Source organism: Fundulus heteroclitus, chromosome 12, assembly GCF_011125445.2.
Source record: "Fundulus heteroclitus isolate FHET01 chromosome 12, MU-UCD_Fhet_4.1, whole genome shotgun sequence".
In the NCBI taxonomy this organism is placed as follows: Eukaryota; Metazoa; Chordata; class Actinopteri; order Cyprinodontiformes; family Fundulidae; genus Fundulus; species Fundulus heteroclitus.
The window spans coordinates 8,689,270-8,712,240 of record NC_046372.1 but is presented as its reverse complement, the minus strand read 5'-3'; the positions used below and the strand labels follow the sequence as shown (position 1 = coordinate 8,712,240).

The window sequence follows — 22,971 nt, the reverse complement described above, 5'->3', positions numbered from 1 at the left end:
AAGCTCTCACTGGTTAGCAAGTTAACCTAGTTTCAAAATCATTTATGAAATGTCTTTTCTTTCTCCTATGAAGGGAACTAACTTCATACATTTAACTTATCCCAAAGCTGACAGCTGTCCTCCTCTGTCGTGTCACTCTTTTAAGGGGTCACATCAACCTCACCATGCTCGGAGCCATGCAGGTGTCAAAACATGGAGATCTAGCCAACTGGATGATCCCTGTGAGTTGTATTTTGATACAAACCATTAGCATTTATCATATTAATGCTTTTTGCTGAATCTTGATGGTGTTGAACAGAGTATTATTAAGGCAAACGTGCTGCAAATGCTGCTTGTAGAACTTGTGGCGACAGCTTGTGACATGATTGCACAGAGGTTTCTGTCCAGAAGTGGTGCCAAGATGCATCCATGCATCCCTGAACTTATGGAAGTTGTCATAGGATGTATCGGATTCAGTAAAGCGCAAAATGAAGGCAGAGGCAGATGGATGACATATTCACGTTTTTTCCTGTTTTCAGTGCTGGAAAATGTCCATGCTTTGTGGATTACCAGTTTAAAAAGACAAAAAAAAGTTCAGGCAGTATGTTAGGAGGCCCTTCATATTTTCTGATGAGCATCTGATGCGGGTGTATGCATGCCAACACATGTTGGAAGTAATGGTGTGTGTGGAGGACAAAGTTAGACAGCATTACTGTCATACAATTGTTAAAAAAATTGAAATAAAATTTCTGATTTGGACAATAGATTTTAGTGCAGTTTTGTAATCTTTTTGACAGACTGATATACCAACATCCGCTCAGTTTTGAAACAGACAGACCATTAATATTGTATTGTAGAGAAAAGTGCTCAAATGCTGACTGGCTCTGAAACTTGTCCTTCAAAAGGTTTCCGGTCATCAAGAGTGAACTTTTCTGTTCAAAATGAAATTCAAGTTTCATTGTGTGATTGTCAGTTAGTAAATCAAAGTGTAGATGATCTATGTATCAAACATAGCTGTGAAACAATCAGAAAATACAGTTTTTCTCTTGTTAACTTAATTGATAACGTGGTTGTCCTTTTCTGGTTTCATGTTTTTACTTCTTCCCAGTTGGTTGTGTATTCAAGCCCTGCTTTGCTTCATTGTTTTCTGTCGTATAAGTATAAAAAATAACTACCTTGCACTACTTTTTGTATGTTCAAATCTTGCTTGTTCTTTTGATTTGCAGTAAAAATGAGGTGAATAAATAAGCTTCAATTAAAAACAACAAAAATATAATACAATTTATTCATAGAACATATAAACAATGTTAAAGGTAAGCTTGATCATAATTTGTTGCTGCAGTCAATGCTCTTTGTTGTTTTTATTTTTTTTGGATGGCATTTCTTCAAAATCTCAGGTAATTACCCCTTAAATATTCAAGCTTTTTCACAATGGATGTTGATTATAATTGCAACAAACTGAGGGGATATTCTTTGTCTAGAAATCAAGCCTCTTTTTTGCCATTACGTCAGTGTCTCACTGCATAAATATGCAGAAAATACCATGTAAAAACTCCTGTCACTTTTTAATCTATATTTATTGGTCTTTCTGGTCAAACTATGATAAAGATTTACAATTATTGGTTTCCAAAAAGCTTTGGACCACCAATGCTGATTTTTGTCAAATGAATTTCCTTTTAAGAAATATAATGGAAAAAATACATTGGAATATATTGTTAGCCCTCCTGCTTTGAAACATTAATTATCTTTATTTGGTGCAGAGTCATTCCATCAATGAGTGAGTAGTTACTGTAATCTAGTGCTGCAATCTACTGTTATTAACAGACTAAAGGTTTTCTGAGGTTACTTTTTTCTTTTGCAGCTAATCTTTGCAATGAGTCGGATTAGCATTTCTAAAACATTTCTACTTGGATATCTTCAAGCATCTAAATACATACAGTAACTCAAAAATTTCCCTGAGACTGCTAACATTTACAAATCCAGCAACCTCAATGACAGATAGTGGTCAAAAGATCAAAATGATAAAATGGAATGGCTTTACTTTTCCCTGTTTAGCCTTTCTTTAATAAGTCTTGCTCTCTCTCACCTTCTAACAGCCTGAAAAAACGGTATACAGCCCAAATTGTATAAAATTGTTTCCCTTTACTAATAGTGAAATCTGCTTAAATCAGGCTTTCTGTTTGATTGTCTGTCAGCGATTCACAATTTCATGATTCTTTGAGGACGAAAAGGCATTCTGTCTTAAGCTGTTGCAAGATTATTGAAATGCACAAGGAAGACGTCTTCACCCAGTTCGAATGCAGTGGGACAAGAATTAAAGATTTCTTGGAAAAATTCGGAGGATATGAAGGTATCCATGCGGAACATCCAAAAGAGTTTTACCCGTACTTAGCCGGAGGATCCAACGAGCTGTCTGTGAAGATGCAGGCAGATCCTCAACCCACATTGAGAGCTGTGCTGATGCTGGCTGAGCCCTCTAACCACATGACAGCGTCTGCAAGAGAAGGGCTCAAAGAACAAAACAAACAAACACTCTGCAAAAGGCTTGAAGACCAAAACAATGTGTTCCAGTGCCTTATTTCCTCCTACACCACAGATCTACTTGTTTTTGACTTTGCAAAGGAACATAAAACTATGCAACATTTAAAAGGTGGAAGGAAATGTTATTTATCTCTAGACTAAAACAATAACCCGGATTGATGACATGACAACGAAATCCCACTGGAGATGTTTTCTAGACGGCACAATGGAAGATGTTCCATTATAATCTGGGAGCTTTGTCCGTCAGGGGAACAATAGTGCTTCTGGTTGTACAGGGGAAAAATGGCTGCTAGCTTTGATAAGGTCTGACCGAGGGCTGTGGCCACCATCTGTGTTGTTGACGACTGGGTCTTTCAACAGGGCAACACCGCAGTTCCCAACCCCCGGTCTGACACAGAACCTTTTGCAGAATAACATCTCTCCTTTGGGCCATTCTCTATACTCCCCTGATCTATTTTCCATTTTGGAAATATTTAAGAATAAATATCAAAGGAGGTTGACAAGAATTTGCAGGCATGGTTCCACGGCATGGTTGCCATCTTCTCCACACGGAGCAATATTCCCACCGGCTGATTGGAAACACTCACTGGTTCCCAGCTTGCCTAGTAAAATATTCAAATTAATCAACAACATGTATTGTCAGCTAACAAACAGTTTGATGTTTTCGGGTCATTTTCAACCCAATTGTACCTTGCTCCATAACTTCCTGGTTATGATCCAGCAGCATTAAATAGAAATGCATCAAGGGGGGCATAACATGCAAAAATTCACTTTTTAGCACATGAATACACCTTGTGTATTTGAGTCACTAGGTATGCAAAGAAATTGAATCTTGAACCTTCAGGGGATGCCTAGAAGCTCTTTTTATTTATTTATTTTTCTTTAATTTTTTTACACTTACGTCACGGTGTTGGCTGCGAAGCTGCTAACAAGAATCATGGACCTCCGGCTTACCATTGTCACAAATCCGCTATTTTTATTTTACACTGCAATTTCTCAGTCCAAGCTCAAGGATGCCGAAGCCACAAGTGGAAAAGTCAAAATGATCGGATGTTGGGTGTATTAACCCACATAATTCATTACACCATCCCCCAGCATACTACAAATATGTCTGAATGGGGTGGAGTGGAACACATTTAAAGAGACCACACCAAAACGAGTTGCTCTCAGATGCACCTCAGAACAGGGGCAAAAGAGTTGAATGAGGGGGTAAATTAACGAGGAATTTGGACCGAAGTGTTGCAGTTCCACTTTCTGTAGACCACAACTGAATGATTTAAATGTGAAAAAGAAGAACCTAAAAGCATGAAATGTCCCTTTTAAGACTTTGATCAGGGGTGTGCATGTATTTTTATGGCTCTTATTTCATGTGTTTTGCTCTCCAAGTTTGACTAAAAGGACATGTTTTGGTTCTATATTTCTGTCTGTTTTTTCTTAAAGCACCACCAAGGTAAAGCTTGTCGGGGCAGAGATGGCGACCTTGGATTTGAGAGTCTGACTCAAGTCGCACTTCAGTTACAAAAATAAAAGACTTAAGGTTCGACTTGTGCCCTAAACACTTGAGACCTGACTTGAAATTGGTTGTTTATAATTGCTGCAGCATATTATCAAACCAGTGTTATTACATGGTATTTCAGCAGGTCAATTAGTCTTAAAATTCTAGTGGCCCTAGTTATTCTCATTAATTACCAAGTTCAAGAGCCTATTAAAAGCTGGTTAAGTGCAAAAGGGCTAAACCACAAATCCCCAGGGGTGCAGCTGTTAGCTATTTATACACTACTGAAAATTGTTCAGTGCATAATTCTGTTGTTTCATGTCTAACTAGCCAAAGACAAAGGGTTCCTAGATTCCCCATTGTCTGAGTGACTATAGCACAAAAACTGTTGCTATCAAACATCAAACCTGATTAAAAACAAGAAATGTAAAGTAGGATTCTACTGATGCTGATTTCTGAAGTGTTGTTTTAATCTCTTCACTTGTGCTTGTTTGTCCATTAAATTGGCTGATTAACTGGCGCTTAATTAAGCATGTACTTCAGTCGTGCCCTGCAGTTGAGCTTTTGAGTTTAAGTTGTGTTTTACATCATAAAGAGCAAAATACTGAGGCAACTCGTGCACAAATCCTACCCCTAAACTGTGCATCAATCTTCATTAGCTCCTCATCTGAAAGGATGAATAAAGAGAATTTGCTGCCGACTATGATAATGGAAAGTATTCGCCATCAAAAGATGGTTTCATAGCGTGAAATTGGAAACTTTGTACGTAGGAGTTTGGATTGCATGACTGTAGATTTTAATACTTTTAATATGCAAAATGCAGATGGATATTTTCCAGCTCAGGGCTTTATAATGCTTTTACATCTTCACTTAGCTGAAACATCTGGGAGAAAAACAAATGGATGTAGACAAAAGGGGGACAATACAATAGAACTGCATTTTGAACTTTAAAGTAACAAGTTAAATGCACAATTTGGTTTGCAAGTTCAGAAAGTATGCTATTCAGCTGACGTCAGGAATTGTCTTGTTACAAAATTATTAAACAAAGGCTAACTGCTGAAAACAACTTAATGGTATAATTAAGTAATCTGAACTCTCAACACTTTAATAATCTGAACAATACTATCAGATTTCTAGGCCCAGTTCCCATTTCTTTACCAACTCGATGCAAACATGTCCCAGTGTACTTGCATTTTTTTTTTTTTTTTAGATAGTTGGGAATATTTAAGAACTGTGGAGATCAGTATTTTCTTTTAACCAAAATCAGTTGTATATGTCAGTTGATTGAACCAGTTGTTTATTATAAAATGACAACCCCCAAATTCCACATATTCTGTGACCATTCCGTTGACGTATGTGCACATCTGTCTAATGGAGTAACTACGCTGTTATTTAATTAATTTTAACAAAAACCATTCCACATTCCCCAATCACGTCTCAGAACATCGCCATCAGCGGACAAGCTCTAAATTGGTCACCTACAAAATACAGAACGAGTCTATTTTCTGCTGTATTCTGGTCCGTTGAACTCCAGCCAGAGAGGAATAGCCCACTATTTTCTACTGAAATTCCTATAAAATAATGAAGTGTGGATTGAAATGTCTATTAACATAAGATAAAACCCAATTAAATTACTTTAGATACAAAAACATTTACGTTTTTGGTGGACAAGGTACTGACCCATACTTGATGGAAGTAAAAATGTGTCGAGCTGATGTATAATCAGCAACAGAGAACTTTCCGGACGCTGTTCAAAGGATGAATGAGAAGTTTGTTTTGTTTCTGGCTCCTTTACATCCCCTTTTTCTCCTCGAGCTCCAAAGAACTCAGAGCGGAGCAGGACGGAGTAACTTCGGATGCAGTAGGCGTTGCTTTTCACAGACTCATGGAGACGGTCTGGAATGGAGCGAACAAGTACAGGAGTGCAGGATGTGGAATTTGGGGGTAAAGCCTTGCGGTCCGCCAGGCTTATAATACGCTGAGGCGAAACCCTGCGCAGTGAAATAATTTTTATCAGTTTGATTTTGAGCAGATTCCCAGACTGGGCAGCGGTGAGAGTGTAAGGCATTGATCGAGATCGCACTTCCCTCGAGAGGCCACCGCTGCCGAAGGAAATCACTGTCTCGCCTGGGGGTTTTCACAGTTAAAATTTTAATCTTTATGTTAGATCTCTTGCCTCAGCCATGGCGGGGGCGATGAGAGCGCGTTAATAGCTTAAAAGATTTTTAACTGCAGTGATATATTTATTGGTTTGATTGAGCGCTTACTCCTAGGTGGCTCTGTCTGCGATGAGAGCGTGAAGCATTGCTCGAGCTCTGTAGTGGTGGCCAAACCTTTTGTTTTGGATGAGGGATTCTTGGGCACTGTATGTCATTTAACATATAAAGCCTGCCCCCTGCCAGTGATTGATTGGTATTAGGTAATAGGGCTCTATAGGAGCAGTTCCAGACTCAGTTTGCTGTATAGCAAAGGGAGAGCGAAAACTGAGTCTGGCAGGCCAGGCTAGGGAAAAGGCAGACAGCCTCTGCCTTGTACTGCATGATGAGAGAACGCATCGATAAATCCACGGATCTTATTTAGCGCATCAGAGTATAGAAAGCTGAAGTCTTCTTCTTTCTTTCTGCTTCGGGAGTGGTTACCCCCGTCATCTTTTGAAAAGAGTGGTGTTCACTTAAAACTTCTCTCGTGTCACCTTGCTTTGGCCTAATTGCTCAGCAGAGCCTGAGGAACTGTGGCTAGCCCTGAATAAAAACTGCACCTGAAACACTTGAACGTAAGCAGAGTCATGCAGTGCGCAGCTAATATTAGCCAGTGGACCTGCACCTTAAGTTCCCAGACATTCGCTTCAACACGTATCCATTGTTTACTCGCAGGAACACACACACACACACAAACTGCTTAGGAATAGTTAATAGCAACTAAATCCGTTATCGCTGGCTCAATTGCACATGTGGAACCCTAACACAGTACTACACTGGAGTTTGCTTTCTTTCATGAATGTTTGCATAAACAGTCTGCATGCCTCCCTGCTGGGTTTTAATTGAAACGCTTAGATTCAAAGATTTGGATGGTTGAGTGAATAGTGCAACATATTGTAAATGCAACATCAAAAGGCATCAAAAATTCCGTCAAACAATCTCAACCTCATTTGAATTACTCCAAGCGGTTGCTGCAGCACCTTGACTCGTTTGTTTCCCTGTGGACTTCACATAAAGCTTTTTGCCCCTACTGTTCGTGCGCCTAAATTTCCTGGTTGCACTCACATTTTTCCTGTGTTTCAAACGGCGAAACTGATGTTTTCACCTGTTATAGTTCCCTTTGTCAGTCTTCTTGTAGCCAAAGTTGATGGGCTCTTGGGGGTGTCAGGTTATAGGTACACCTTTGTTATTCAGTAATGCTGTACATTGACGTTGTTTTCTTTTGAATGGCTCCCAAAGTTAAGCCAGGGCTTTTTTGGAAGGGTGTGACCTTAACACTCAGTAGGTCCAAGAGAAGTTGCATTATATGACAAACTTAGGCTTCAGAACGGCAGTACAAGCACAATAATCTGTTCCCCTTTATTGCTGTAAGTGTTGAGCGCGTGCACATATTCACTTAAATTAAGCTGTCCAAATAATTTTTTGTGACTTTGAGTGTGAAATATAGCCTTTAGCTCCACCCTACCTATCTCTGCAATTTGCAGAATTTACATGGATGTGGTTGTGGATGGAATTCTAAGCAAAGATAACTGAGTTTCCATCATTACTAAATGAAAAGACGGTGGTGATGAAGTTCCAGCACTTTTATTTTATATTTCTTATAACAGTGGTTTCTATTACTTTGATTCCCGTTTTAAAATCTGTACATTCACCTTTCTAGCCCCTCTGCTTTTTACGTAAAATTTGAATGGTAAATTGCACTTTATTCAACCCAAATGTGGTTTAAACAGTTTTTTTGTTTCTTGGAACACAGTTTCAATTGTCTTCCTGTCAGTTCTGTCTCTCTGATTCTTGTCATTAGTTGTCTGGGTAACAAAGGATTGTGGCAGTCTGTCGCTATGTTATTAAATAGAGAGCCATTTGTATCAGACAGTGGAGACCGTCAGAGAATTGAAGGGGGAGAGGGAGAATAAAAAAGCCAGTTGGTAAGTGGGAACTCTTGCATTGTGAAGGGGGTCATTTTCTGCGCTACTTCCACCACAAACCAAAACCTAAACACTTCCACAATAATTTCAAGTGTTGCCATGGCAACAACAACAAAAAAAAAAGATGCAGCAAACCCATAAATTGTGGTAAGATGAAGCTTCAGTGAAATATGCTTCCCAGGATGCAGTTCTCTCGTGTTATTTCCACAGTGGCATATTTTAACACCATTCTCATTTGTTGTCAACTGTTTGTTTCTAAATCGAAATAAATCCATCTTATTACCATTTGTATCATTTTGATGGAATTTATTGGGCTTAGGGAAGCACATGGTTAGAACCTCGCACTTAACAAGCACTGCACCTCAGTTACTCTTATAAATTGGATAGCAGGAAATGGATTGCAGGAAAAGTGGTTTGCTGTGACTTGTCGCTGCTCTCACTTTTGTAATGGATGTTGTGTCTGAAAGCTTGAACTTAGTTTCTTGTAAAAAAAAATAAAATAAATAAAAACATTCAAAGCCCTTGAACTTTTTGCACATTTTATCACAATCCGTAAAGCGATTTGTTGGAATTTTTCTATGATAGACCAACACAAAACACCAGAGATTGTGTGTGTGAAAGAACAGCCTTGAACATGACTTTTTTGCTTTCTGACCTTTTTTTAAATGACTGACAAAGTAGATATTGAGTAGGATATAATACAGAAATTAAGAAAAGTCTTAACTGGAAATAAATGGGAAGAAAACAACTTTGAAATATCTAGAGTATATTTTACATTAATAAAACAAATTTCTCAATTTTAGTGTACCAAGCTATTGAATCATCCTATACATGTTTAGATTTTGAAAAAAATATATTACATTTCTGTATTAACTGCTCCTAAATCCTCCTTAAGATGCCTTACATTCTTTTGGGCTGTGGGGGTTTAAACAGACTTGTGTGGTGCTGACGCCACAGAGCAGCATATCTTTCACATTGTGATTTTGATCTGTATAAATCAACAATCATCCCAATACCAATACAAATTAATTGACTCTACCTTTATTATTTATTAAATGCTGCCGCTTATGCTCTTGCCGCCGGTGCCTCTTCACCATTCCTTGCCTTTGCAGGTTTGATTCTGGCGTTTCCAACTCTTTCAGGTTCAAAACGCTGCCGTCTACCAGAGAACGTCAGTTCATACCTGCCAGGGGGTTGTCCTCTCCTCTTTCTGTCATCTTTGTGAGAGCTAATTTATTTATTTTCATAATCACAACCACCCTAAGCTCCTGAATTCAGCTTTTAAAAGGAGTGGGAGAAGGAATCATACAGACCTAATTACAAAGTAAAAGCATATATGCAAAGAGGAACTTTGCCAGAATGGATGTAAAATAAAATTATTTGTATGTAATTGTTTTTGTGCTCTTTAGGAGCCAAAATCAAAATTTGAAAATGATTAATTTCATTGATTACACAGCCCTAATTTAAACTCTTGAGCAATGTTCCCCCCAATTATTCATGTCTCTGGGCATTCACTGGACTTCTGTGAGCAACATCATAAATGCACACAGGCTACACCAGTATTACACCTGGCAAAAACCTGTCATTATAACAAGTTACATGACTTAATAAAATAATCAAATTACAGCAATAATTTATTTTAGATTACTTAATTTGGATAAAACTGATTTAACCCGAATACAAGAAAAAAAACAAACAAAGCTTGGATTTTTTAATGGGTTGTATTGGATGTTTTTTATAAGAATAGGTGGTCCTGCCAAAGACTGAGACATGTACATCTTTCAGAGTTAAAATTTTATTGCAATTAAATTATTTACATTTTGCATAATGAGATTTAGCACAAGCATGTGGTACTGTGCAGCCTCTCTTCTGTCAGTCTGGCCCAGGGCAGCTGTGGCTACAATGTAGCTCACCACCATCAGTATGTTAATGATTGGGTGAATGACTGTAGTGTAAAGTGCTTTGGGGTCGTTTTTTTTTTAATATATATATATTTTTGCGTGCCGTTTATAATATCCTTGTCCATACACAGTTTTTTTTTCAAAGCCTGGAAAAAGGTTTTAAATTTCCAGGTCATTCCAGAGTCTTACATTTGCTTGCAACGGGGGCAGAAACTTAATACCCTTGGAATAAAACTGTTTAGCACAGCTTCATGTGCTGACACTGTCACTCCAGGTACTTCATACAGATAGAACAAGGTTCTCTTAGAACAAGCCGTGTACAGCAAAGGAGTCCAACTGCAGCTGATAACGCCAGCGGAGCAACAGCACTCCAGAAACAAACAGCAGATGTAGCACTCAAAAACCAACCAAATTGGTTTAAAAATGGCCCTTACGATCTCAGATAAGCAGATCCTCAAAACACAGCAAGATATAGTGGGCTTGATTTAAAAATATTCAGGGTCAAATTCAATTTCCAATTTAAAATGCTTATATAGGCCACTTCACAAGTTCCTCTGGTAAAACTATAGAGCTGCTTAAGCCTCAAGTTAAATGAAAGAATGTCTTATATCCTAACCCAAATTCTTTTATACTGTTTTTTTGTTAGTTTTGAATTCGATTATCTGAAAAATCTAATTATGCAGCAGTAAGAATTCAATCTAAATATACAAAAGTGTCGTCATCAGATTTGTAATTGTGCAGCTAAAGTCTAGTTTTATCTTACTAAAAGAGGTGTCTTGCCTCAAACGTTCGCTTGTGTCCATGTTTTTGCCAATGAAATGTGTGCACAAACATTCTTTTGAGGGACCTGTTGTGCTTAGATTACAGCAGCCAAATGGACACAATCAGAGTGTTGAGGAAATTAAAAACCTGTGGGGCCTCAGGCTGTCCAGCAAGGTCAATAACATCAAGGCTTTGTTAATTAAATGACTAAATGACTGTGCTGCCGGTAGTGGCTCTGGCACAGTGTGTTTCTGTTGATATTGTTAGAAAAATATATTTGTTCCACCTGAATGGTTCTGTCAGTCAGAAGTCAGGTGACACAGCAACCTCCATTTTCGTCGTAAGGATATTGATTTGGTAAAATGTTAATATTTTGATCTGTTCTGCTCTCCCAGGCAACTTTCGTTCTCACAGGTGTGTTTTTTTAGACTCAAAACCAAAATTTATGGTTACATTGAACAAGCTCTCAGAAATAATGGAGCAAAATACGACTACTTGCTTATCAACATTCCTTATGCAGTGTGTGCAGTTTTCAAGGCTAGTTTTTATTTCCTCTTTCTGAAAACCTGTGATATAATTTCTTTTAAAGCAATTTATTATGAGCATGCCAACATTTCTAATGTCCTCTCTGTCACTGAAATATACAAATCCTACCAGGTATTTGGACGAAATATTTGTAAGTCTTCCCCTCCCAAGACGTTCCTTGACCAGAAGTGTGATAATGTTGTCTTCAGCACATTTTGGGTCTGCCTTGCGGCCTCTTAGCAGTGGGTCATACAACGAAGGAGATGGCCAAGATGCATCCTGATCAGATGCCCAAACCTCCCCAGCTGACTCCTTTGGATGCATAGGGGCAGGAGCTGTTGTCTGAGCTCCTCCTTAATGGCAGAGATCCTAACCCCTCATAATGCTCCAGCTACCTAACAAAGGAAAATTGTTTCAGCCTTATGTATCCAGGATTTCATTCTGTCAGAGCTTGTGACTGTCTAAATGCACCGCGACAGACCGGACCAGCATCCACGTTACTGCAGATTAGGTGCCAAAGGTGCCAAAAGACCTATACTGCTTGCAAAAAGCAAAGATGGGACCCTAAAATCCCCAAACCATACGCTTTTCTCCATGTTCACAACTTAAAATCTTGTCCAAGAACAGCACAAATAGGATCGGAGATGAGGGGAAGCCCTGGTGCAGTCCAACCGGTGCTGGGAGACAGCTCAACTTTGTGTAGCGAATGTGGACATAGGATTTATTCATTTAACACAGGTCTAGGTATCTCACAGAAGCCTCACCGGCTGCCCTTACATGTGCAGCACGATCCGTCCATAACTGGATTTGTCTGTGAAGATTCTCAGTCATCCAGGTCATGATCAATCCAAATAAGGTTAAAAAATAAAACAACTGGACTTCTATTCTGAAGCTAAAGATGTTTTGCATCCCATCCAAGAAGACCTGCTGGCAGGCCCTTTTTAGAGCTTAAATCTCTAAAAAAGGCCTGCCAGCAGGTCTATAAAGCTTGGAACTCCACACTACTCCAGACATTTTGAAATGAGAAAGCTTTCTGGATGGGAAGTGAAACGTCTTTAGCTTCAGACTAAAGGTCCAGTTGTTTTTATTTTTGAAAAATTTTTTGAACTGGATTTGTCATTTAACATGACTGTGGTAATCTCAAAAACAGTAGCAAGTGTCAAGCACAGATAACAGCTACCTATCCCATCTTACTGCCATATGCATCAGTCTCATTATGAAAAGCTTTACTACCCACCATCTACCTCACAAACTGCCTTAAAGTACATTGACATTGATCATGTGGGAAAATTGCATGCTTTTTTTCTTACTATGAAAATTGCACCTTGCTTTGATAGATTGGTGACTATATCAAAGCTGTATTTGAAGATCAAAAGTGGGAGTATTTTTTTTTTTCCTAAACCAGATTTTATTCACGCATGGTTGATAAGCTGTTACATCAGCCAACTTTCAATTGGCTCCATAGGATAAAACCATTAAGCATAGGCATAGCCTATGCTTTCCCCCACATCTCAAAAGCACCTCGTGTCTCCAGAACTTCTTTTCTGCTCTCAGTTGATATCTTCCCTATGCAGCTGGCAGACTGTATCCTTATGATGCACCACACTTGGCATATATTTCCTCGGGTCATTGAGCAGAGAGCAAAACAGGCTCTTCACATGATTGATGAGGAAATGGGATTTTAATTCAGTTACTGAGCCGTCACCCTGTGGCCATATCTGCATGTCAGCCCTCTGCATTTGGAAACCAGCTTTGCTGGGAACAATGGAGGTCTGAGAAATGATTTTTCATCCATCTGACAATTTTTTGTGTGTGTGATGATGAACTGGCAGATTGCTTTGCCCATATTGAAACACCTTTCTTGGCTATTCTTGGCAAGTGAAAATCACTTGATTTGTAATTTTCTGTAAACGAGTAGAACATACATTTGTCTGTCGTTCTTATTGTGTTTCATGCATCTTCTCTACTGCAATTCCAGTTTATGCTCTTATGTGATTCAAACTTCTGAAGCTCTACAGATTACCATGGTTCTTTAAAGGCTAAACCAAAATGGATTTTAATGAGGACTCAAAATGGGAGGAAAATAACAGGTAAACTATATACAGCTAAGTTAAATTATTCACTTCCCTGGCAGATTTAGGTTTAAATTTATCAACATGGTTGGAGCCACAGATTAGAGTGATGGCAAAGAGGCCTTCCAGCTTTATATACCTGAAGCTCCTCATTCCTGTGAAATTGTCAAAATATCAGTGGAAACTTGCAAAACAGTTGATTAGCTATTATAGGGGGTATTTGATTGCTACACTAAAAATACGTTTTCCTTAAATTATTAAAATAGGTCTAAATAATTTTTTAACATACAATTTTTATGGTAAACAAAGCGGGTAATTGTTTATTTTATTTTTTCAAAATGAGATACTCCTTTGACTTTGCTTTATCTTTTGGTATATGCCTATCTCATTAACTATGAAAAACAAACTTCTTAGCTTAACAAAAAAAATAACTTTTTAAATCAATGTCAAACCTGAATATTAAAGGTGCATAGTCCAAGTTTTTAAGTCAAATATTTATTTCATTTCCATACATGACCTTACAATGGCCCGACGTGTAAAATAGCTTTTCTTCTATTTACAGCAGTTGTCTCTATAGGCTGGATTAGTCAGTTTATTAGAGTGATTTAGGCCGAATCCTCTGGGTGTGACGCCACCCTGCTACTTTGAGTCTCCACCGTAATTGATGCATTAGCGAGACAACACTGGCTGACTTCAATATTTATAGCTTTCTTACCTCAGAAGACATCATGCCTCTAAACAAAAGACCTGTGCAGTCGCAGTGGCAAATGATTTTCCTCTTCTCTCATGCATGTGCACAACACTGGTGTCATTTCAGCTTGTCGCCATAGGGGGCAGACATCTGCAAAATTGTGGTCTTACCTGTAGTTTTAAGATTTATAATGTATTTAAATAATTATATATTATTGGATATATTTGGATAACTTAATTTCAAGTATCCTATTACTTTTCTCATCTCTGCTGAAATATAACCTTCATAGATGCAGTTCAGTATGAAACTAATGCAATATCCAGGGTTATGTTACAGCACCTTGCCTTATTCAGTAGTTTTTGATCAGGGCAGCTTTTGGCAGATTCTTAGTAAAATAAACTGAATGTGCGACTTCTGGTTTGCATGTTTCTGTGCCTCCAATTATGAGTATAAAGATATATACCTTATTGAGCTCTTAAAGTAACCTTTAGGAATAATGTCTTTTTATAGGATCCTTATTATTCCTGGTGCATATATTCAATTCTCATTATTTGAAAAGTGTAGGGTTTCCAATGTCTGCTTACCACATTTATTTATGCTGTAGAGTGATAATAAACTCCTTCTCCCATAGCCTGCCTGTGAAGGTGTTCTAGCTTCTCAATAGAAAAGGGATATAATTGGGCTTCATTGAGAATACGAGCATTAGAAAATATCTTTGCACCTAGGACACAAAGCTCTTTTGTAAGCATTTGTTTCTTTTTCTTTGGGTAGGACTTGATTCTGAGGCATATTCTTTAACAGCCGACGGACAGAAATAGACATTATTGTATTTTCTGCACAGTATTATACTAAAATCAAGATCTCCTTCTTCCATTAGGGTAAAATGGTGAAGGGGATGGGCGGAGCCATGGATTTAGTCGCTAGTGCTGGAACTAAGGTCGTGGTCACCATGGAGCACTCGGCTAAGGTGCGTATAAACATCACTATGTGAGATTTGGCTTTTAACTTCCTTTCAATTTAACCCTGTTAAACAAGCAAGAGTTGCCCATTTTTCTAATGTGATTTCCAATCTTGTGACATCGTAACTCTATTCCAGCCCTCTCTATTTATTAGAAGAAATAGGAAGAACTACTGCTTTCTTTTTATTTTATAAAGTTGATCATGTCATGTATGACATGTTTCGGATTAGCTGTCGCTGTGTTTATTTCTATTCCAGGTCACCTTGTTGTCCTAGATAAATTCCTGCCTGTTTCCCAGTCTGAGTTTACAAATTAGTTTGCTCAATGACAACCTCTTGGTGTTGTTGTTTGGAAATTGTACACACAGCCTTTATTGAAACATGTCTTCCAGTCTGTAAGCCCCTTTGCTATAATTACTATAAGTGTTTACTATAATTAATGGTTTGCGGGCCAAAAGTCTAGTCACAGTGAATTTCAAAAAGGCTGTTCTCCATCCACTCTATGAATTAAGTTTTTGAGAAGAATTTAAATAAGGTGCTAGTTTCTGCTTTGGATAAAAAAAAAAGGTTAAAAAATGTCTTTCTGGTTTCTATAAAGATCATTTAACTGAAATTAATGCGCTTTAATTCTTGAATGACATTTTAATGCAACATGACACGTGCTGTCCTGATTATGCTAGACCTGTCCTCTGCCTTTGATGCAGTTAGCCAGTGGACCATGATCAACTGGCTGAGTGGTTGTATTGGTGTATCAGGATCTGCTTTAAAATAATTGATTCCATATATATCAGATAATCCCTTTTCTGTAGTCATTTTAAATTACAGGTCGAATATTACTCTAAACTGCTACGGCGTAGTAAATACACTTCTCTCTTATGCAGAAGATGCATAGTTATAAATTTAGGCTTCACCAGGGTTCTAAGTTGCATGTCTTGAATAGGAATTTGGACTATAAAAAGGCTTAAAACAAAAGGTAATAGTGCATTTACATCTGTGGCCCAGGACTAGGAGGTTATTTTAATTATGTAATGTTCTGTTATGCAGCATTTTGGGAATTTATGTCTCAAAATGATATATTAATTATTTATTTTACTTTTTTTCTCTTTAGAGTCAAACTAAATTGGCAATTTCCTTTTCCCATGCCTGATTCCTTTACCAGCATACTTTGCACCCCTATTATAATGACTGTGACTGTTATGGCTGATTAGAGACAAGCCTGTTAATAGATTGCTTAATGCCTTTTTATCTGAGAATGCCAGTTCACCCTAATGAGGTTTTTCTCAGACAGCCTCCCCTCTTCATTTGTCTTCAACTAATTTAAAAACAACTCCCGAGTTGGAGTTTGTGGGGTGTCTTTTCTTCTTCTTCTTCTTCTTCTTCTTCTTTTGGAAGGGCTGTTAAGTAGCTCTATTATGAGATAAACTTGGACGTTTTGTTCTTCTTCTCACAAAACCTGCAAAAAATGCTTTTGAAATGCATAGCTTCACTCTTAGAAATTCCATACTGTAAAGCTTCAAAAGCCTTCAGCATTAACCGAAGCGGGCTGTTTTTTTTTTCTTTTTCATTTTTTGTTTTTTTTGGCTAATGGGTCTCTGTCTGGCACCCAGCTAAAGTCCAGATGGTGCAGCAGGTGAGTGTAAATTTACCGCTCTGAAGCCTCTTCTCATTCATGACTGGGGAAAAGGGTGGAGCATGGCAGGAATTTCTTATTTTTCTTAAAAGTGACAGAAAAGGTGAAAAATGAGAGAGTAATTGTCTCTGTATCCTTTATAACCTTTATTAGGATGTGCTTACATAATTATAAAATATTTTAGTTGTTTGACACAACTGAAATTGCTAAGCAAATAATGTATCTTTCCTAACAACATGTTTCTCTGTTCTTTCAGGGAGGAAAACACAAGATACTGGAGAAGTGCAGCCTGCCTTTGACAGGGAAGCATTGCGTGGATCGAATTATTACAGAAAAGGTGCATTTTAATCTTCAATTGTGTACATATGCAAATGTTCCTCTGTCCACTTGAATTGAAGGGAAGAGTCGATGTGCATAATTGGATGAATGAGCCATTAGACATAAACTTGTAGTTCTTACTCAAGTTGGACTGTGAATAATGCTGATATGCTGATGCGTAGGAAAATGTTTTTGAAAGGTTATTTTCATTGTCGAAGAAAAATTGTATGTAAAAATGTAGGACTTGTGGTGCACGTTGCTGTGATGGACCAAATACAAAGGTAGCAACACCTAGAAAGCTGCTAAAGATGCCAGATGTACTGCATAGCTGGACCGTGAGTTATTTAGTATATCTTTGCAGATGTGCCTTTGACCTGCATCTTTCATGGAGTGTAACCTGCGTCATTTGTTGGAATATGTCACAATTTGTGACATATAGGTGGTCCAAACTATGCTGCAAGAAATTCCTCTTGTCACGTTAGTAAATCTCTTTAGGTTACATTTGAACTAAATCAGCGTCTTGAAGCTTTAGTCTGAAATGCAATTTACTGGGTTAGTTGAAGATGAATTGTTTTTCCCTAGATAGAAGGGGGTAATAAACATCAAAGAACCTAATTATTATACGTTTTAAATCAATTTGATGATTTTTTTTTTTTAATTTCTCCAAAAAAATGCTTAGGTTTCTTATACATTTTTATATCACAATTCCATACTTTTCCCTACTCCTTTCTTTCTAGCAATTATTCAAAGTATAAGTACAAAACCTAACCATGAATTTATGTAATATGTCGGAATAGGTAAAAAATTTAATCCAGAATGTGCAGATACAGGGATAGATATATAGATGGAGGGATGGACGAAGGTGGAAAACATGGACTGAGGGACTGACTGAAAGGTGGACTAAGGAAGGAAGGACAGGAAACAGAGCGGGAGGAATTAATGGATCATGGACTGATAGATGGTAGACGGACAAATGGGTAGATGGATAGAAACGGATGAATGAGTTGATGAATGTGTTAATGAAAAGATGGACAGGGGAAGGGAGGGGTGAATGTATGAATGGACGGAGACAAAGGAATGGAGGGATGGGTGATTGGATAGATTGATGCAGGAACGGGTGGAGATGCGCTGATTAAAGCATGAATGGGTTGAAGAAGAGATTGATGAACTGACAAACGGTTCAACAACTTATTTAGCCAGAAAACTGACAATTTAAAAAAAAAATTAAAACAAAGAAAAAAAGACTATTTAAAAAAAATGTAATTAAAAACACTGACAATTTAAAGAAGTCGATTCCAAGACCATCAGTCTCTTCAAAATCATTCAGGGAAGTCTAGCTCAAACACCCTGCATCCAACCTAATGAGCCAATCACACACAGAGGATGGACATGTTAAGCAACAGAAAATACTTACAATTACCTTTCTCTGTTCAGCTGTCACAGGCATTTATTTAGCTCTAAATTGATTACACAAATTGTATGTAGTCAAATATCATATGCTGAGGATTACAGCCATCAGGTCTGTTATATCAAGAGTATTTCCTTTCTGAAGACAGTTTTCTTACCAATAATGGGAATAAGGCTACATTTTCTAAAATTCATTCATACCGAAATTACAGTTTATTTGCATTTATGTATGCTCCCCTCACAAGCATGATTGCCTGCTCTTAGGCATTGCTCTGTGCACTTGGATTATGTGGAGTGTTATGTTTAAATGGCTCCATTTGAGACTAATTAAATAGTGCCCAAGGGCTGATAGATTCCCATTGGTTCCCATTTGGCATGTATGAAATGGAAACCACAGGGTGAACAGATGTTACAGGAAAAAAAAAAAAACATCTATATATCTGACCCTTGGTATGAAATAAAGAACGTTAGGTGTGGGAGGGTGGCTATCAGTATCCAAAAGGAAGAATACTAAATGAGAAAACTGGTGGAGGAGATGATGAAATCAGATCAGGAGAGATGTTCTTGCATTAAGCAGATCCTGGTGCAGATGTGGTGTTGCGTTCACTTTGGTCAGCTCCCTTTTCCCTCTGTGATGATTGCAGTCAACACTTCCTTCACTGAAAGCATGACCTGTCAGGAAGAAAATCGGAAGGTCTGCGTGCCCCCCACCATCCACCCACCAACCCACTCATTCCTTTCTGTTTGGCTTGTTTCCATTGTGACCGCACAGCTTTTCTCAGCAAGCAGTTTTCTGTTAACATTTGGAAAAGGTTACAGCCCATTATGCAGCATTGCAAGCTCTGCTGTCACCTCTCCCTCTCTCTCTCCCTCATTTCAGCCTCTGCGGCGCCTCGCTCCTGAAACACTCACTTCTTGTTTACATCTTTAGGTTTTTGATTGACTTCAGTGGCAATTCTTACAATTCATAATTGATGATCTCATTTTCCTCTCTTTCAAGACGTATTTTTCTCTTTTTTTTTTTCTTTGTCCCTTTGTATTTGACTACCCCCTCCCACCGTTTTCCACGTTCTCTCTTGAGCTGTGAATACATTTTTGTCGCTTTATTCCTGTCAGTGCACAATGAACTGGCATATTCTGACCTAATGCGTGAGCATTTTTGAAGGCAGTCTTTGACAATGCGAGTCCCCTCTTTTGTAGTCTAAGCATAGCAATCTGAACTTTCCCTCAATTATGACATGCTACTGTCGCCTCGTTATCTCCTGAAAAAAATAGCCACAATTTAACTACTGAGAATCTGTCACCGCCACTTTTCCTCTTTATTGTCTTTGATGGGGAAAAGAATATTGATGTAAAGTCTGCAGTGGAACCGTTTCCCAACTAGAGAACATTGATGAGAGAAGCAGCCAAGAGGTCTATGTTAACTTTGGAGGAGCTGTAGATATTAACAGCTCAGGTGGAAGACTGCCACCTTAAGCATAACTCTAGAGCGGCAATGAATGGTATATCAGGGGTCTCTAACTCCAGTCCTTGAGAGCTACTGTCCTGCAGCTTTTTAATACATCCCTGCTCCAACACAGCTGAATCCAAATGGTTGAATTACCTCTTCAGCATGTCATCCATGCTTGAACATTTAATATTTGTTGATCTCATACACCTGGTCGAGGGACAACAGTTGAAAATCAGCGTTGTAGGTAATACTGGCACATTTACAGGAATGTCCATTAAAGGTATACTACGCAACCGGGGTTGATTTTTCCAGCGAGGCTCCCCCCAGAGCGCGAAAGTAAAACTGCACTGTCATAAAGATGCTCAGCTGTTCTCCTGGTTTCTCCGTCAAGCCAGGCGCGGTTGTTTTGAGCTTAGCAGACAGGCGAACGCAACAAAAAGTCGAAAAAACGGCAGTACAAACAATGACTAACACAGTGAAAGTATGAACATGCACAGAGAGAGAGAAAGAAACCATTCCAATGTTACTTACAATCGCATCAGCAGAAACGCGGGTCAGCCTTGCAGCCTTCTTTTTCTTTTAGCTCTCGCCGTTCGGAAAAAGCTTGCTCGATGTTCACCCGTGTACGACTCCTCTCTCTGTCCAGAGCCCTTTTCCTCTTTCTTGCCTGCTCCGACATGGGCTTTCGCTGTTTTCTCGCTGGTTCCGCCATGATAACTGCACAAATATCGCCACTGCGCTAGCAACGAGCATGCCTTTCACTGGGGCATATAGCAGTTCTCGCCGTAAAGCAAGACCGACTCTCGCGATGCACCAGACTTCTGAGCCTGTGGGTGCGGGCCGAGGGCTCTTGCAATTGCAAGTACGGTATTTCTCCTACAGACCACCAGGGCGGCCGAGAAAACCTTTGTTCGACCTGAAATGACTCATTTAATCATCCAAAACGGTATGGAACACATTAATTAACTGAAAAATGTTGCATAGTATGCCTTTAATGTGTTTTGTCCCGGTTAAATAAAAATAAATGCTCAAATATCCAGTTTGGCAAAGGCCTAGTAACGAGCCAGTTATTTGATTCAGGTCTGTTGGAAGCATCTAGAAGCATCAGGACAGTAGTTGTCAAGGGCTGTAGTTGGGGACCCCTGGCTGAGGTCAAAGCACGTTCATACGCTAGCATGGCCCAGCCACAGTTCAATTCACAGTCTGTAGGTAAACTTGAAAACTGCTCTTCGGACATTTCCGTTAGCTCTCTGAGCTACTGCAGCTGCACTCACCGTCTGTCACTCAGCTCAGCTGCTCCTGGAGGTGCCAAGAACATGACTGAAGCTCAGGGGAGATCAGGCTTTTGGCGTTGCAGTTCCCAAATTATGGAAGCGCTTTGCTCCTTAGATTAGAAAAGCCTCTTCAGTAGACATTTTAAATCTGCTTTTACGATCCACCTCTTCTTTTCGTTTTTACCTGTGCTTTATGAATAAAGTTGGACTGGCTTAAGGAGATTTGTAACTTCTGCTGCAATGAACAGTAACTCTACCGAGTATTAACTTAGGGTGGATGAATATAGACACACAACAACACTTTGCAATTTACTTTTCACCAATACATCTTTATTTTTTTTTCATTCCACTCCACACTCATGTACTGCTTTTTTGTTAAGCCGTCACATAAAACTCCTCCTGGTTTTTATGTGACCATTTATAGGGAAGAGTATATGTTTGCAGACCATTTTCAAAAGATCGTTTTTTCTTTAAATGAGCTAATCCATGGAACAGTTTCGTTCCATTGATTACTGTTGTGCCTCAGATAAGTTGGAGGAAAACAAACATGATTGATCACGTTTGGAATAAAACTGTCGCAGACAAATGGGGAAACATAAATGCTAGTTGTTAAAGTCTTGGCCATAAACCATTTACACTCTATTTTCGATGTGTTTTCAAGCCTTCTAGTGGCTCGTAGTCTCAAAAACTAGTTTGTTTGTTTTTTTGTCAGACTGTATGAACATTTTCTGCTTCACATTGATTTTAAGAGATTGTACCAGGACCATTTTTTTGTTTTAAAAAAAAAAAAAATAAAAAACTCTTTAAAGCTCTTAAAGTAGCTTAGGTAGACTTGTTTTCTGCTTTACTTTTTATAGACGTCCTTCAAATTTCACCCAGGTATTGAACAATAGCAGCACACTACCTTTACTATATGTACAGTCACCGATTCTTTTTCTTCTTCTTTTAACCTTGTGTATATGTGCGTATGCTTCCATTTACATTTCACTTTGCTACTGGGACAAATTTCCCCCTTGAGGCAAAATAAAGGTTATTTCTGTCATATTCTGTTCATAATTGTTTTGCATTTCTGTGTTATACACACTTAATAACTCAACTCAATTTAATAGGGGATCAGCATGGAAATAAAATTTCAAAATTGCTTACTGTAACACTAGAATTACAACACAACAAAAAGTCTAAGTATTTAGGATGTTTCACACTAAGTATCTTTTAAGTTATCCTCTAAAAGCAACAAAATGAAGTGTTCACATCACTTATGAGAAGTTTTTATATATGGTCTCTTTGGTGGAATTATCTTGTGTGAAAGTGAGGCAATAACTTTGAAACAAATTTATTAGATCATTAAGAGATGGTGATCAATATCAGAAACTGCTTAAAAGGCTATCACTAGAACAGTTATGCCCCATCTTACTGTTTTAATATCAACACCATGCAGTTGTCTTAAAAAATTGCTTCCTCAACAACGTCTGAAGCCAGTGTTTTCTCATAAGACATCCCTAAATTAGTGTCGATTATGCAGCGGTGTCATTTTGCATCTTATTGTTAGAATATTACGATCCACCAGCTATCTGCTTTTTAATAACTATTAACACTGATTAGGGATGCCTGTGGGCTCAGAAAATTGTTATGGTGATCACTAGTGGTGAATTATAATCCTCATATTGATCACCTTAAATCTAATCTTCCTTTGCTATCCTTGACGTTACCACACAGTTTGGAAAAGTAAGGCACTCGTTAATAAGAATGGGGGAGACAAAAAAAGTTGTATTAATAAAATCCATTTCCAGACTTCTGCCTATCCTGCTGCTTTCAAGCACTCATTCATCTATTTGTTAATGTCTT

The 22,971-nt window shown here is 38.4% G+C and overlaps 1 protein-coding gene across 1 annotated transcript in view; it reads left to right on the top strand.

Annotated features, from left to right (window-relative positions):
* oxct1a (3-oxoacid CoA transferase 1a) overlaps positions 1–22,971 on the top strand; it is a 58,851-nt gene that overhangs the window by 29,989 nt on the left and 5,891 nt on the right. The window contains exons 13-15 of the mRNA XM_012870030.3: positions 146–221; positions 14,967–15,056; positions 16,934–17,014. Of these exons, the coding sequence (XP_012725484.2) occupies positions 146–221; positions 14,967–15,056; positions 16,934–17,014 (247 nt within the window). The remainder of the gene's footprint in view (positions 1–145; positions 222–14,966; positions 15,057–16,933; positions 17,015–22,971) is intronic.